A 13082-nucleotide genomic window follows, 5' to 3' on the forward strand; every position below is an offset into this window, starting at 1 on the left:
TAGTTTCCTAAAAAAATATATTTTTGAGATACTAGTTACATAAAGTAAATCAGAACTATTTTGGTGCTATCAAATCTTCATACTGTGATTTCAAAGAAATTATACATTTTAAATATACCTGTTACAAAAAATAAAGTCTCAGTTAGTAGGATATCTGGGATCGATACTGAAATTGTATAAAGAGAAATGTGCTTTTCTATACACCTGTTCAGAATGCCTCATAGATCCACAAATGTAAATTTAATGGCAATTAAATCACATAATACTTTTTATTTTAATGACTACAAAGAAATGTTATAAATATGAAGCTAACTCAATTACTGAAAGTATAAGCATGCTTCAATTTAACCTAATATTTAATTTACTCAGCCAGTGAAAGCTCTCATCACTTTAGGGAGAGTAGTTTTTGGAACATGACCCCACAGCATATGAAAGTTAACTGGCAGTAAAATTGAAATCTCATTTGATACTGTTAACAGGGTCTAAATCAGCTATTTTCATCCACTGTGCCACAAGAATGTTTAAAGTGTGCAATACCTGACTATTTAGTCAGGGCCACGGACCTCTTTTCCCTTAGATTGTCAAGTATAAAATGACAACAGCCAACAGAACAGCCACCTCATATAGATGGATCAAAATTATACCTATTTTTTGTTAGATCACCAAAAATATATATATTTTTGGTGTGCCACAGAATTTTAGTAGTTTATATGTGCCTTGAGATGAAAAAGGTTGAAAATTGCTGGTCTAGATCGCATATTCTGTTATGTGTCTCTGATTTGAAATAAACTAATACCAAAATTCCTCCCCAACATTACTGTAAGTACTGATGAATCTTCTTATGCAGTTTATACAGTCGTAAGCATTGGATAACATACAAATACAAATATAAATACTCCTGCAGCTCTTGACTATAAGACATCATTTAGGTATGTGCATGTCCCCGGCCCAAGCACACTTCTGTCACTGTGTATTCTGCCCACTCCCTGAGCACTGGCTGAAGGCAATGTACAGAGGCGCATGCACAATATAAGACAATGGACAGTGCTCCTTTGTGCACAAGAGGGTAGCACACTTTCTGGCATGGAGCCAGATGTCTTGACCCATTCTCATTCTGGGTATTTTTCTTTTGATTTATGTCTAAGTCAACATGTTTAACAAAAATAGTCTATGGGTTTGAGTCAGCCGGTAGTCGAAAGGAAGAGGAAGGAGATGTACTCTCATAGCAGAGGTACCCCTTGGCTCCCAGGGAAGACCAGCCAATATGCCTTGGGGGATTAAGGCACCCCAGCCAAGGTGCAGACCAGTGTGGGGCAGACCCATGGAGGCATCTTGACCTGCCCCTGAGTGATATGCCTCTCTCCCCTCCTCTCTCTCACTCTTGTCCTGGCCTTGCCCCAACCTTGCTTTGACCATGGCATCTAAGTCATGAATTTCCCTGTTGGTGTGGGAAAGTCTAATTACTATATGCGATGAGGAGAATAAATGAAGGATTATGAAGTTTCTGGAAGGAAGACTTATGAATTAATTTCAAGATGCAGAAAGAAAAATTTTATACAAATTCTCTGAGAGGAAGCCAAACTATTTACAAAATACTTCACAGTTTTTAATTTTTCTGCTCAAATTAGTTATTGTCAGTGTAATCTTTTTAACCTTAAAACTTTCTCTAGGTAAGCAATGTAAGGAAGGGAGAATTTGAATTTATTTTGTTTCATGGAATTATCAAACTTCACTAATCTTGATGTATTTTTTTAGCCAACAAATCAAAGTAGTGTAAAAAGCTAAGTTAATTTTCTGAATGTTGATGACTAATTTGAATGTATTAGAGTTTTGCCCCCCACCAAAATACAATAAGTGAGTCTGCACACCCATCACTTTTTAATGGAATATGTTAGTAGTGAGATCAACTGCAAATAACTCACAGAGACTCAGCTGCCTGAGGATTTCTTCATTGATTTCAAATGAATTGAAACTTTGATCCATTACAGCATTCAGAAGAAGCCATTATTATACATGCTCTGTAGCTACATTTTGCAAATGTTAATTTCTCAGTTATATTAAAATCAATTTTCTTAAATAGCAAAAGGCACCAGAGTGAAAGAGAAACCACTAAGACAATTTTTTGTTCTTGGGCATTTTGCTGTATTATGAGTCTATTAATTTTCCCAACCAGCAGGAAGAGAATTAGAAATATTCAAATATTATCACAAACAGTATATTAGAAGTCAGCCCTTCAGTAAAATTTTAACTTTTAATAATACATTGCTGAGATCTTTAAACTTACTAGAAATATGTGTATAAGAAACTCATATATTATTAATATATTTGGCTCTTTATAATTTTTAGACACTGACCACTTGGTCTTTAGGGTAGGAATTGAAAAATTATCTTTCTTAAATTAATTCCTCTCTTTGATATGTGATCAGCTATTCTACAAGAAAATTAGACATCTTCTAAATAGATTTCAATTCATGTATCATATTTCAGGAGTTATCGAGATTAATTTAATCTTGAAACAGTTTTAAAATGGGAGAAGAAGCAATTGATATAGAAGTAGATTATAGAATTCAGTGCCATTCATACCAGAAGAAACTAACTCCAGTTTAGAGCAAATATGAAAAATAATGGGAAGTTTTTGTGTTATTTAGGGACAGTGTATTATTTAGTCGTAAGCCAGGAAATGTCAAGTTGAATTATAATTACTCCCTTATCCCAAACCTATGTACTTATCATGATTAATTTACTGATGTTATTTTAGATACTGTGCTATATTGTCAATGTCTCAAAAAGTAAACCTTTAATTTCTTAGTATTTATAAATAAAATTAATTTATTCCAAATTCATTTTGTAATAAAGGAGCTGCTTAAGTCCATAGTAGTGTTTAATGTCTTTAGCTCAGTCATTGTGAAGAGCTTACCTTTAATAAACACTCTTACATATTTGCTTTTTTTCCTGAAATAAGTTTATCACAGTTGCACATTCATTTTATATTTCAGCTTATTTCAACACTACAAGCTATATGAATTTCTGTTCTACTCTACCAGGAAAGAAATTGTGATAGGAACTGAGGTAAGTAATTTATCTAGATGGGACTAATTAAGCTGAATCACTTAATGCATGCTGATCAGCATCTGGATCTTTAACCGCTTAAAGCAAGTTCTTGTCAAGATTACTCAAGTGTTAATATAACCAACTAGTGGTTTACAAAAAGAATAATTACATAAAGTGAGCTTCAGATTAAGAAAATAAGCTGTCTTTTGGCATTAACAGCATTGTTAATCGTGTATACTTTAGGTATTTATGGATTGATTATGCGACAAAGCTCAATTGGGTAGGGCATGTATGTCTTCATAGAAATAAAATCGGGAAAAGTGAGATAAATTAATCCTGTTAAATCTCTTCTAATTTCACATTTATTTTTCGGCTATTCGTTTAATTCCTAATTCAGATCGCACTTCCTCAGTGAAACAAACCTTCTTTAATTGCATCACGTCTCAAAGGAGGGGATTTAGGCATACTCTTCAACCACATTCCATTATTTTATTCCGATTAATTCTTTCTGCTGAAAATTGGCTACTTTTCCACACCAATAAGCACATACATATGGATTGTTATGTGCATTGATAATATGGTCAATACCACCTGACTATTATTTGCTTGAAGAAAAGGATCTACCACAGCATACAGTATAATGCAGGACATAGTAATCCTTCAACTAACACTATATAAGTGATTCAGTGATGATGCATAGAATAGCTGTTCTACGGTCAGTGCTCTACCTGGACACACTTTTGAACAGCCTTACAAATAATCACACATCTGGAAGGACCAGAAGTGAATTTCATGTAAGGCAACACCTTTGGGGAGGCTAAAAATGCCATAAGAAAGAGCTTCTTAGGTATTCTAGTACTTCAGGAGGCTACATTGCTTAGAAGTATAAGGGATAGGAGTGGCTATGATCAGAAATAAACAGTTAACAGGGGGGTATTATGTTATCTTTATATTTTACCGATATTAAGAACCAGATGGAATTTGCCAACTATTCAGCCTTCCAGAGGGTCATTGTGTTGGTGTTTACAAATTGCTTGCTTCATAAACACATCAGCCACCTTACCCTCTACTTGGGTGTTTGTTTTTAATGGTGCCCTTTTGAAAATGAGCTGAAGGAAAACCAGCAACTGTTTTGCTTTTGAGTTTCCTTAAAATGTCTTCTTTGCAGTGTCCTAGTAGCCTAAATTAAATGTCACTTGACAAAGTTTCGCTGGGAACGTTTCCATTGAGAATTAGGTCATCCAGAGTGGCAGCATCGCAGTGGCTGTCAGCGGGGCGCACAGTCCCCCCGTCGTTCACTCGGCACAACTTTGGGGAAGCGGTGGGGGCTTCAACAGAAGCACAAGCAGGGATTTAGAATCATCAAGGAAAAAAATGTCACAAAAAACTCCCTTTTCCCTTTGTTAATTGCACAATCATGCCTTTCTTCTCTGTTGTAAGGATATATTTAGGTGACATTTATTCATCTGGAAAGATAAAATGGAAAAATAGACAGGGATTGGCTCCCTTATTTGCCATGGTCTTTCGTATTTTCCCCAAGCCCATCTGAACTATAAAAATCATCTTGAAGAAAGATATCGGGTCTTCCTGAATTAGACCTCTCATGGAATTTTAAAGGATTAACTAAAGCAGTTACTATGATACAATATTTTGTGGCATTTTAGAATTGCCTGGTAACTGTGGGTGCAAACATCTGTTTTAATGAAATAAAAAACCTTTCATGGAAGAGGCAGGAGGAGCCTTCCCCACTAATGTGATCATTCATGCCGACCTCGGTGCTCCGGGGCCAAACAAGGGCCACGCGATGACCCCACAAATGGTCCAGATTTGCCTGTCAGGCAAGTATTCAAATTAAGTAACTGGTGAAATTTCATTTTTAAATTGTGGATGGAAGATTAGAACAAAACACACAAATCACCTCTAAGAATGCATAATAAATATGAATTTTAATTAAGGATATAAATAATGCTTCTACTTTGGTTTTAGTTTAATTGATTTTTTTGTTTTTTAATGATTATTTCTAGCTATTTCTACTCATTTTTTTCCAAGAAATTTCATGTTATTCTTAGATCAAAGAAGGCACATTTCAGTAAATCATTATTCTTAACCTGAGAATTTTTTGTAATTTAGAAATCTTTTTAATAGACATAATTTTATGATCAACATGTTTTGCTATTTATTCAGTGGTTTACAGTTTACATATGTTGAAAAAAGCAGTGAACAACCGGAATGAGCTGGGGTAATGATACAATGTATCAGAATATGTAAGCAGTAAATGCCTGTAGTTGCAACCACCAAAGTAGATAGAGTACATGAAATCACTCACTTTATTTAAAGAGATGAGGTCTGCCTTTCAGGAGCTCTCCAAGTCTGTTGTTTTGACAATGCAGTTAGCTCACAGACTCTGTGACATAAGAATTGAAAGTAAATCAGAATCTCTTTAGGGGATATATATTTTCCTTGGCCTGAGCCCCCCCCCGAAACCTAGAAACTGCTGTCTTTTGCTTTTGTTAAGTAAAAACTACCAGAAATATTTAATAAGTTCACACAAAGAACTCTGTTGGATGGTGATCACAATGGTGATGATCAAGAACTCAGTGCAGACACCCCAACTCATTGTTCCAGCCCAGCATCTACTGCCAGACATCAACTAAAATTAGATGTTGCAGTGATACAATTGTGTATTTACTGTTTCAGAACATGTTATCGAGTTCCTATTATGTTTAAGCCTTGCACTGAGTTTCAGGTGTACACAGTGACAAGCAGCGATGTTTGTCCTCAAGGAATTCACACTCTGATGAAAAGAGAGAGAAGAATAAATAGGTAATTACAATATAGAACACCAAATGTTATAATCCCATGGGAAGAAATAGAAGACAAAGATGGAACATCTGACCTATAGATGTAAGGCTCATGGGAGCTTAAAAGAGCAAATGGAATCTAATAGGAAATCTCTAGTTCATAAATGAGTTAGCCAGACAATGTATTATAATTTAGGGGGTGGGGGAAATGAAAGAAATTCCACTCAAAATACCTGGTAAACACATGTGGTAAGCTAGACCAAGGTTAACTGGACCTAAGTAGTGAGACAAAGTTATTAAGTGTGTATGTACATGAGAGCATGTCTATTACGAATGCATATGTCTCATTCTCTCATCCTAGTTTTCTTCCACCTCTATGATTCTCTCTGTTTTGGCCTCATTCCCTTCTACTGCAGACTGGCTTCCTCCAGCTGGCAGGAGACATGACACAGTCAGCTCTAGTTTAACAGCTCCAGAACAGAGGTCCTTCCTCACAGTGTTGATATTACTGGCTGTGCTCGTGTCCTGTGTCCACACCTGGTTAATGTTATTAAAAGACCAAAGTAGGCCATATTGAATGGCTAACAGGATGTATACATACCTAAAAGAAGCAGAAAGAAATTTTGCAGAATAGAAGAGTGATTTTATCAAAAGAGTGAAGTGTGTACACAACTCTTCTTCCATCCATAACCCCATGAAACCAAAATTTTCAAAATCCATTGAATGAGACACTTTATGGTATCTAAAATTATAGATTATTGATTAGATGAATCCATAGCCTCGTATGTACAAAGAAGATGATAAAGAGTTAATGAAGGTTTCTTAGGCATCCTCAATTGATATGAAAATGGGAGAAAGCTTTAGACAGAAAAAATGAAAGCAAGTAGGAGACTACTTTCAGGGCAACTGCATTACTCAGCCCGTTCACCCTCTGGTGCTTGAGTGGAGCCCTGGACTCCACAGTATTTGCTTCAAGCTAAAGAAACCAGCGCAGACATTGACATCCAATAGGATAGCAGCTCTGTAGTGGCTACTGACCTTCAGGAGAGACAACAGATACATGCTACATGTATGCTACTGGCACACCTAACTGCATCATCCTTCGCCCCACCTACAGTCTCCAGAGGCAAGCTATAACAAACGAACATGCCAAGACCCATGAACTGGAGTCATCTAATGTAAGGATAATCTTGCAGCCCCAAAATCATCTAGCAGTTGAGGAAAATAAAAACGTACAGAAGCATGAAACTATACAAACAGATCAGGTAATAGCTAAAAAAGAGTTAAGCGAGCAAATGGTGGACAACCAATTAATATTTTCAGAGAAGTTTGAAATTTTATTAGCTTCTTAAAAATGGAACTAATGGAGATCTTAGAAATTTAAAATATGAGTTGAAACATTTAATGAATACCAGGTACAATTTTATGTTGATAGATTTGAAAATGTAAAAAAAAACATATCAAGGAGCCATAAATTTCAATATTTTCTTGCAAGAATGTAGAAAATCTTAATAGAATGAATGGTAACCATATAAAATACTGAAAAATATGTGCATAAAAATGGCATCAGACCTAGAAGGTTTTATAGGCCACTTTTATCAAAATTTCATAGATAATTCCCTTTTATGAATTGCGATGGAGGATAAGAGATAGAAAGCTTTCAACTCATTTGAAGTTAGTATAATCTTGAGAAAGGCTATAAATTGATAATGAATTATAATGAAAAATGGAAAAGAATAATGCACAGTTATGGGCAATCTCAGTTATGAAAATAGATGCAACAATCTTAAATAAAATACTAGGAAATGAAATGTAGCAGAGGATTAGATGTTCAAATAGGGCATAATCCAGATATGGAAGGATGGTTTAAAACTGGGGCATTTATGAGTATTTTACATTATAGTATCAAATTAAGAGACAAAAAAACAAGTGATCCTCTCAACAGATATGGAAGAGCATTTAATAAAATTCAACATTAATCTCTGATTTCAAAAAGACTACTTAATCAGTATATAGAATTACACTTGAGTCATAAAATATATTAACTCAGGAAACTCATTAGAAATTTTTCATGAAAACCTTAAAATACCTACTTGAACAAGACATTGCTAATTATTATTACCCAATATTGCTGTTTAGTTTCTAGCCAATGTTACAAAACACAAAAGAAGTTAAAAGAAGAAGACAAGGAAAATTACTGCAAAATAGCATACAAACCTACCATTGTTTGTGGGTTGTATCATATGAAAACAACAATAAAAATATCATTTCTCTATATTTTAGTAATAACCCACTAGAAAAAGATCACATTGATAATGATGCAATCCATGAAATAGTTAGGTATGAACCTAACAAAAATGTGAAAGAATGATGCAATGAAAATAAAGAAGTTTTAGTTAAGAAAATATTTTTCTTAAATTCTGAGTGAATGGAGAGACAAACGTGTTCCCAGTTAAGAATATTCAATTTTAGGAGGATATCATGTCACTCTAAATTAACCTGTAAACTCAAGGTGGTTACAAGCAAAATGTTATAATTGTGGCACTTTAGCAAGTAAATTAAAAAAAATTACTGTGCAACATATGTATCTATTACCGGTATTCTCCAATTTTGAACTAATGGCAATAATTGTTAAATATTTTAATGTGACTAGAATATAGTAATTTTAAATTAACTCTTTAATATCATCAAGTGTGCAAACAATGATGAAAAGCCCCTGATTATCTTAAAACTGGATTGTTTTTGTTTTGGTTTCTTTGTTTGAAGTAGCATCCAAATAAAACACCTACATTGCAATTAGTTTCTTGAATCTTTTTTAATGTATAGGGTTACTATGTGTTTTTATTCTTTCCTTGGAATTTATTTGCTGAAGAAAACACATCTCCTGTCCTCTAGAATTTCCCATGGCTTGGTTTGCTAATTGAATTCCTATGGTGTCATTAACATGTTCCTCTGTCCCCCATATTTCTAGTTAATGGGTTGTTAAGGTTTAAAAATTGACCAGATTTTTCAGTTCAGATGTTTAGCAAGAGCAATCTACAGGTGGTTTTGTACAATTTTATTAGGAGGCAATAATGTGTGATTTTTTTCTTTTGTTGTGTGATCTCAGGAACCACTGATCATCCTTAGGTAGACCTATCATTTCATTAAGGGTTAAAAAGTGGTGATATTCTATTTAGTTAATTTTTTAAATTTATGAATAAAATTTTTAAAATTTTATCAATAAAAACTTTTACTCTTCATGTTTTCAGTAAACTGAGATATAGTTCAAATAGAAAAGACAGGATAAGTGCTTGATTCTTCTTTTTAAAAAATTTTCAAGTAATAAGTTGGATTTTTAGTATCCTCCAAAATTGATCTTCCACCTCAAGATGCCTGCATACCAATTCTTGGAACCTGTGAATATGTAACTTTACAGGGCAAAAGGTGTGCAGATGTGACTAAATTAAAAGACTCGAGATGGGGAGGTCATTTTGTATTATCCAAGTGGGCTCAGTTTAATCCTAAGACTCATAAGAGAAAAGACAAGGAAGGAGACTCAGTCAGTGATAGGGACAGAAACTGGAATTTGCTAGACTACTCGCCTTCAGGAAGGAGGAATAGGACAGGAGCCAAAGAATCCTGGTCATGTCCCAGCAGTGGACAGGGCAAGGAAACAGATGCTCCTCCGGAGCCCCTAGAGTGAGTGCAGGCCTGTCAACATGTTACGTGAAGGACTTCTGACTTGCAGAATTGTAAGATATTAAATTTGTGTTATTTTAAGCCACTTAGTTTGTGATAATTTGTTACAGCAAGAAAAAGACACTAATACAGATTTTGACTAATAGCCCACATTTGTTTTAATTGCTATGCTTATTAATGCTCAGGTTGTCTCATCTTTGATCAGTTACCCCTCTGGTCTATTTGCCAGTTCCTGTCTGAATACCATACTGTTTTAATTACCATAGCTTTATAGAATATCTTGTTATCTGATATGGCCAAGCCTTCTCATTCTTCTTCTTCTTCAATATTTGGTTGATTATATAGCTTATATGTAATAGATAATTTTTTCTTCCATATGAATTTTAGAATTAAACTCATGGATATGTGTGTTTCTTGCATATAACATTTACAAATATTTAGAAAATTTGCATTTAAAAATAAGTTGGGATAATTGGCTACATGTTTGATGAAAAAAGGTTAAATTTCTACCTCATACCAAACTTGAAAATAAGTCTAATTCATTAAGAGATTCATATTGCATAATCACAAACATATCCAATAATGGAAAACTGTAATTTTGTCCCAAACTTCCATTGAAAAGAGCTAGAAAAATTGGGCAAGATTTTTTTTAAGACTTAAACATTTGAAAGTATTGGAGCTAGCAAACCTTAAAACGATTTATGGGTCAAGAAGTAAACCTGACAGGAATCTTGGAATTATAAGAGGAGAGATTTAAAACAATTATGATTAATAAACTAAAGGTTCTAATGAGTAAAGTAGACATCATAGAAGAAATGGAGGCAAATGTAAGCTGAGAGATGGAAATCCTAAGAAAGAACTGAAAAGAAATGCTCAAGATTTAAAAAAATCAGTAAGAGTAATGAAAAATGACTTTCATGGGCTTATTGGTGGAATGGACACAGCTGAGGAAAGAATCTCAAGGCTAGAGGATATTGTTAATTGAATTCTCAAACAAACAGCAATACTGGAAATAAACAAAACACACTACTCAAGGATGGTGGGACAATTATAACCGGTTTTTAACATACATATATTGGGAATATCAGAAGCAGAAGGAAAAAAACAGAAAAAGTATCTGAAGCAGTAATGACTGAAAATTGCACCAAATTAATGTCAGAAACCAAGCCACAGATCCAGGAAGCTTAGAGAACACCAGCAGAGATAAACATCTTCCAAAATTACACCTAGGCATATCAAACTATACAAAATCAAAGATTAAAAGTCCTGAAAGAAGCAAGAGGGAATAAAAACATGTAGAGGAACTAGTATATTAATTACATCCCAATTGTCCTCAATAACCATGCAAGCAAGAAGTGAGTGGAATGAAATATTTAGTTTTGAGAGGAAAATATAAGACACCATCTACAATTCCATACCCTCCAAAATTACCCTTTAAAAGTGAAACAGAAATACTTTCTCAGACAAACACAGCTTGAGGTACTTTGCTGCCAGTAGACTTTGATTGCAAGATATGTTAAAACAAGTTATTTAGAAAGAAAGAAAATAATGTAGGTGAGACACTAGGATCTATGTAAAGTAAGGAAACACATCAAAGAAAGAATAACTGAAGATAAATTTTAAAATTTTATTTTTCTTATTTCTAAATTATATTACACATAACAGTATGTTCAAAATATTAATACCAATATGTATATATGTATGTGTATATGTATATATAAAATGTATAAGTGAAATAAATGGCAGCAATGATACAACAGAGAAGAGGGAAAATAGGATTATTTTGTTATAAAGGCTTCACACTACCCATGAAGCAATAAAGTATTACTGGAAATTGGATTTGGATTATCTTTAAATCGATACTGCAAACTCTAGGGAAATTGCTAAAAAGATGTATGACTGATACACTAAGAAAGGAAAAAATGGAATCCTATAAAATGTTCAATTAAAACTACAAAAGGCAGAAAAAGAGCAGAAGACAAAAACAATAACAAAGAACAAGGCCAACAAACAGAAAACTAACAAATATAGTAGATACTAATCCAGCTATAAGAATAACCACTTTCAAAGCCAATGGTCTAAATGCATCAATAAAGAGATTGTCAGTGTGCATCCAAAAGCAAAAGTTAGCTGCAAGGAACCCACTTACATTTAAAGACACATGTAAAGTAAAAGTAAGTGGATGGAGGAAATTACACAATACTGACATTAATCAAAAGAAACCAGGAGTAGCTATGTTGATTTCAGGCGGAGCAAACGTCAAGCAAGGGAAATTATCAGATCTAAAGAAGGACATTACCTAAGGATGAAAGGGTTAATTCTCCAAGAAGAAACCAATGTAATGTGTACATGACAAATAGCAGGGCATCAGACTACGTGAGGCAAAATTGCAAAGAGAAATAGAAGAATCCTCTATCATTGTTGGAGATATCCGTCCCCCTCTATCAGAAGTGCACAGATTTAACTGGCAGTAAATCAGAAAGGACATAGTTGAACTCAGCAACACCATCAATCAACTGAGTATAATTGACATCTATAGACTACTTAGTCCAACCAAACCTGCACAATACATCTCTTCTCAAGCTCACATGGAACATTCACCAAGACATTCTGGCCATAAAACACACCTTGACAAGTTTAAAAAAACAGAAATCATACAATGTTCTTAGACCACAGTGGAATTAAATTAAAAATCAATAACAGAAATATGACTGGAAAAACCCACAGTGCACAGAGATTAAACAATACACTTCTCCTAACACTGGGTCAAATCAGACATCTCAAGAAATATGTTAAATATTTTGAACTGAATAAAAATGAAGACACAGCTTATCAAAATTTGTAGGATACAGGAAAAGAGCATAGAGGAAAATTTATAGCATAGAATGTATTAAAAAAAGAAAAATCCAAAATCAATAATCTAACTTTATACCTTAAAAAAACTAGAAAAAAGAGCAAATTGAATTCAAAGTAAGCAGAAGAAAGCCATAATTTGAATTAGAGCAGAAATCAATAAAATTGAAAACAGGAAATCAATAGAGAAGAGCAATGAAATCAAAAGATAATTCTTTGAAAAAAAATCGATAAGCTTCTAGCAAGGCTGACCAAAAAAACAGAGAGTACACAATTAATAATATCAATAATGAAAGAGGAGGCATTACTACAGATCCTATGGACATTAAAAGGGTAATAAAGGAATGCTGTGAGCAACTCTATGCCCAGAAATTTGATAACCTAAAAGAAATGGACCAATCCCAAGGATAAAACTCACAGAAGAAACTCAAACTCACAGAAGAAATAGATAATGTGAAAAGGCCTGTGTATACTAAAGAAGCTAAATAAATGATTATTAACATTCCAAAGGGAAAGCAGGGGCTCAAATGGGTTCACCAGTAGATTTTAACAAACATATAAGGAGAAAATCATACCAGTTCTCTACAATCTTTTTCAAAAGACAAAAGCAGATTAAATAATTTTTAACTCAATCTATGGGGCCAGCATTACCCTAACACTAAAATCAGACAAAACCATTCCAAGAAAACCGTAGAA

General features: G+C 33.9%; 1 protein-coding gene across 2 annotated transcripts in view; it reads left to right on the top strand.

The window, feature by feature from the left end:
- Positions 1–13082, top strand: part of CABCOCO1 (ciliary associated calcium binding coiled-coil 1) — a 118253-nt gene that overhangs the window by 33736 nt on the left and 71435 nt on the right. For both annotated transcript variants that reach the window (XM_037139953.2, XM_037139954.2), the window contains one exon: positions 2997–3069. In XM_037139953.2, coding sequence (XP_036995848.2) covers positions 2997–3069 — 73 coding nt within the window. The remainder of the gene's footprint in view (positions 1–2996; positions 3070–13082) is intronic.

Source organism: Artibeus jamaicensis, unplaced genomic scaffold (genome assembly GCF_021234435.1).
Source record: "Artibeus jamaicensis isolate MK-2021 breed Jamaican fruit bat unplaced genomic scaffold, CSHL_Jam_final contig_332, whole genome shotgun sequence".
Taxonomy (NCBI): Eukaryota; Metazoa; Chordata; class Mammalia; order Chiroptera; family Phyllostomidae; genus Artibeus; species Artibeus jamaicensis.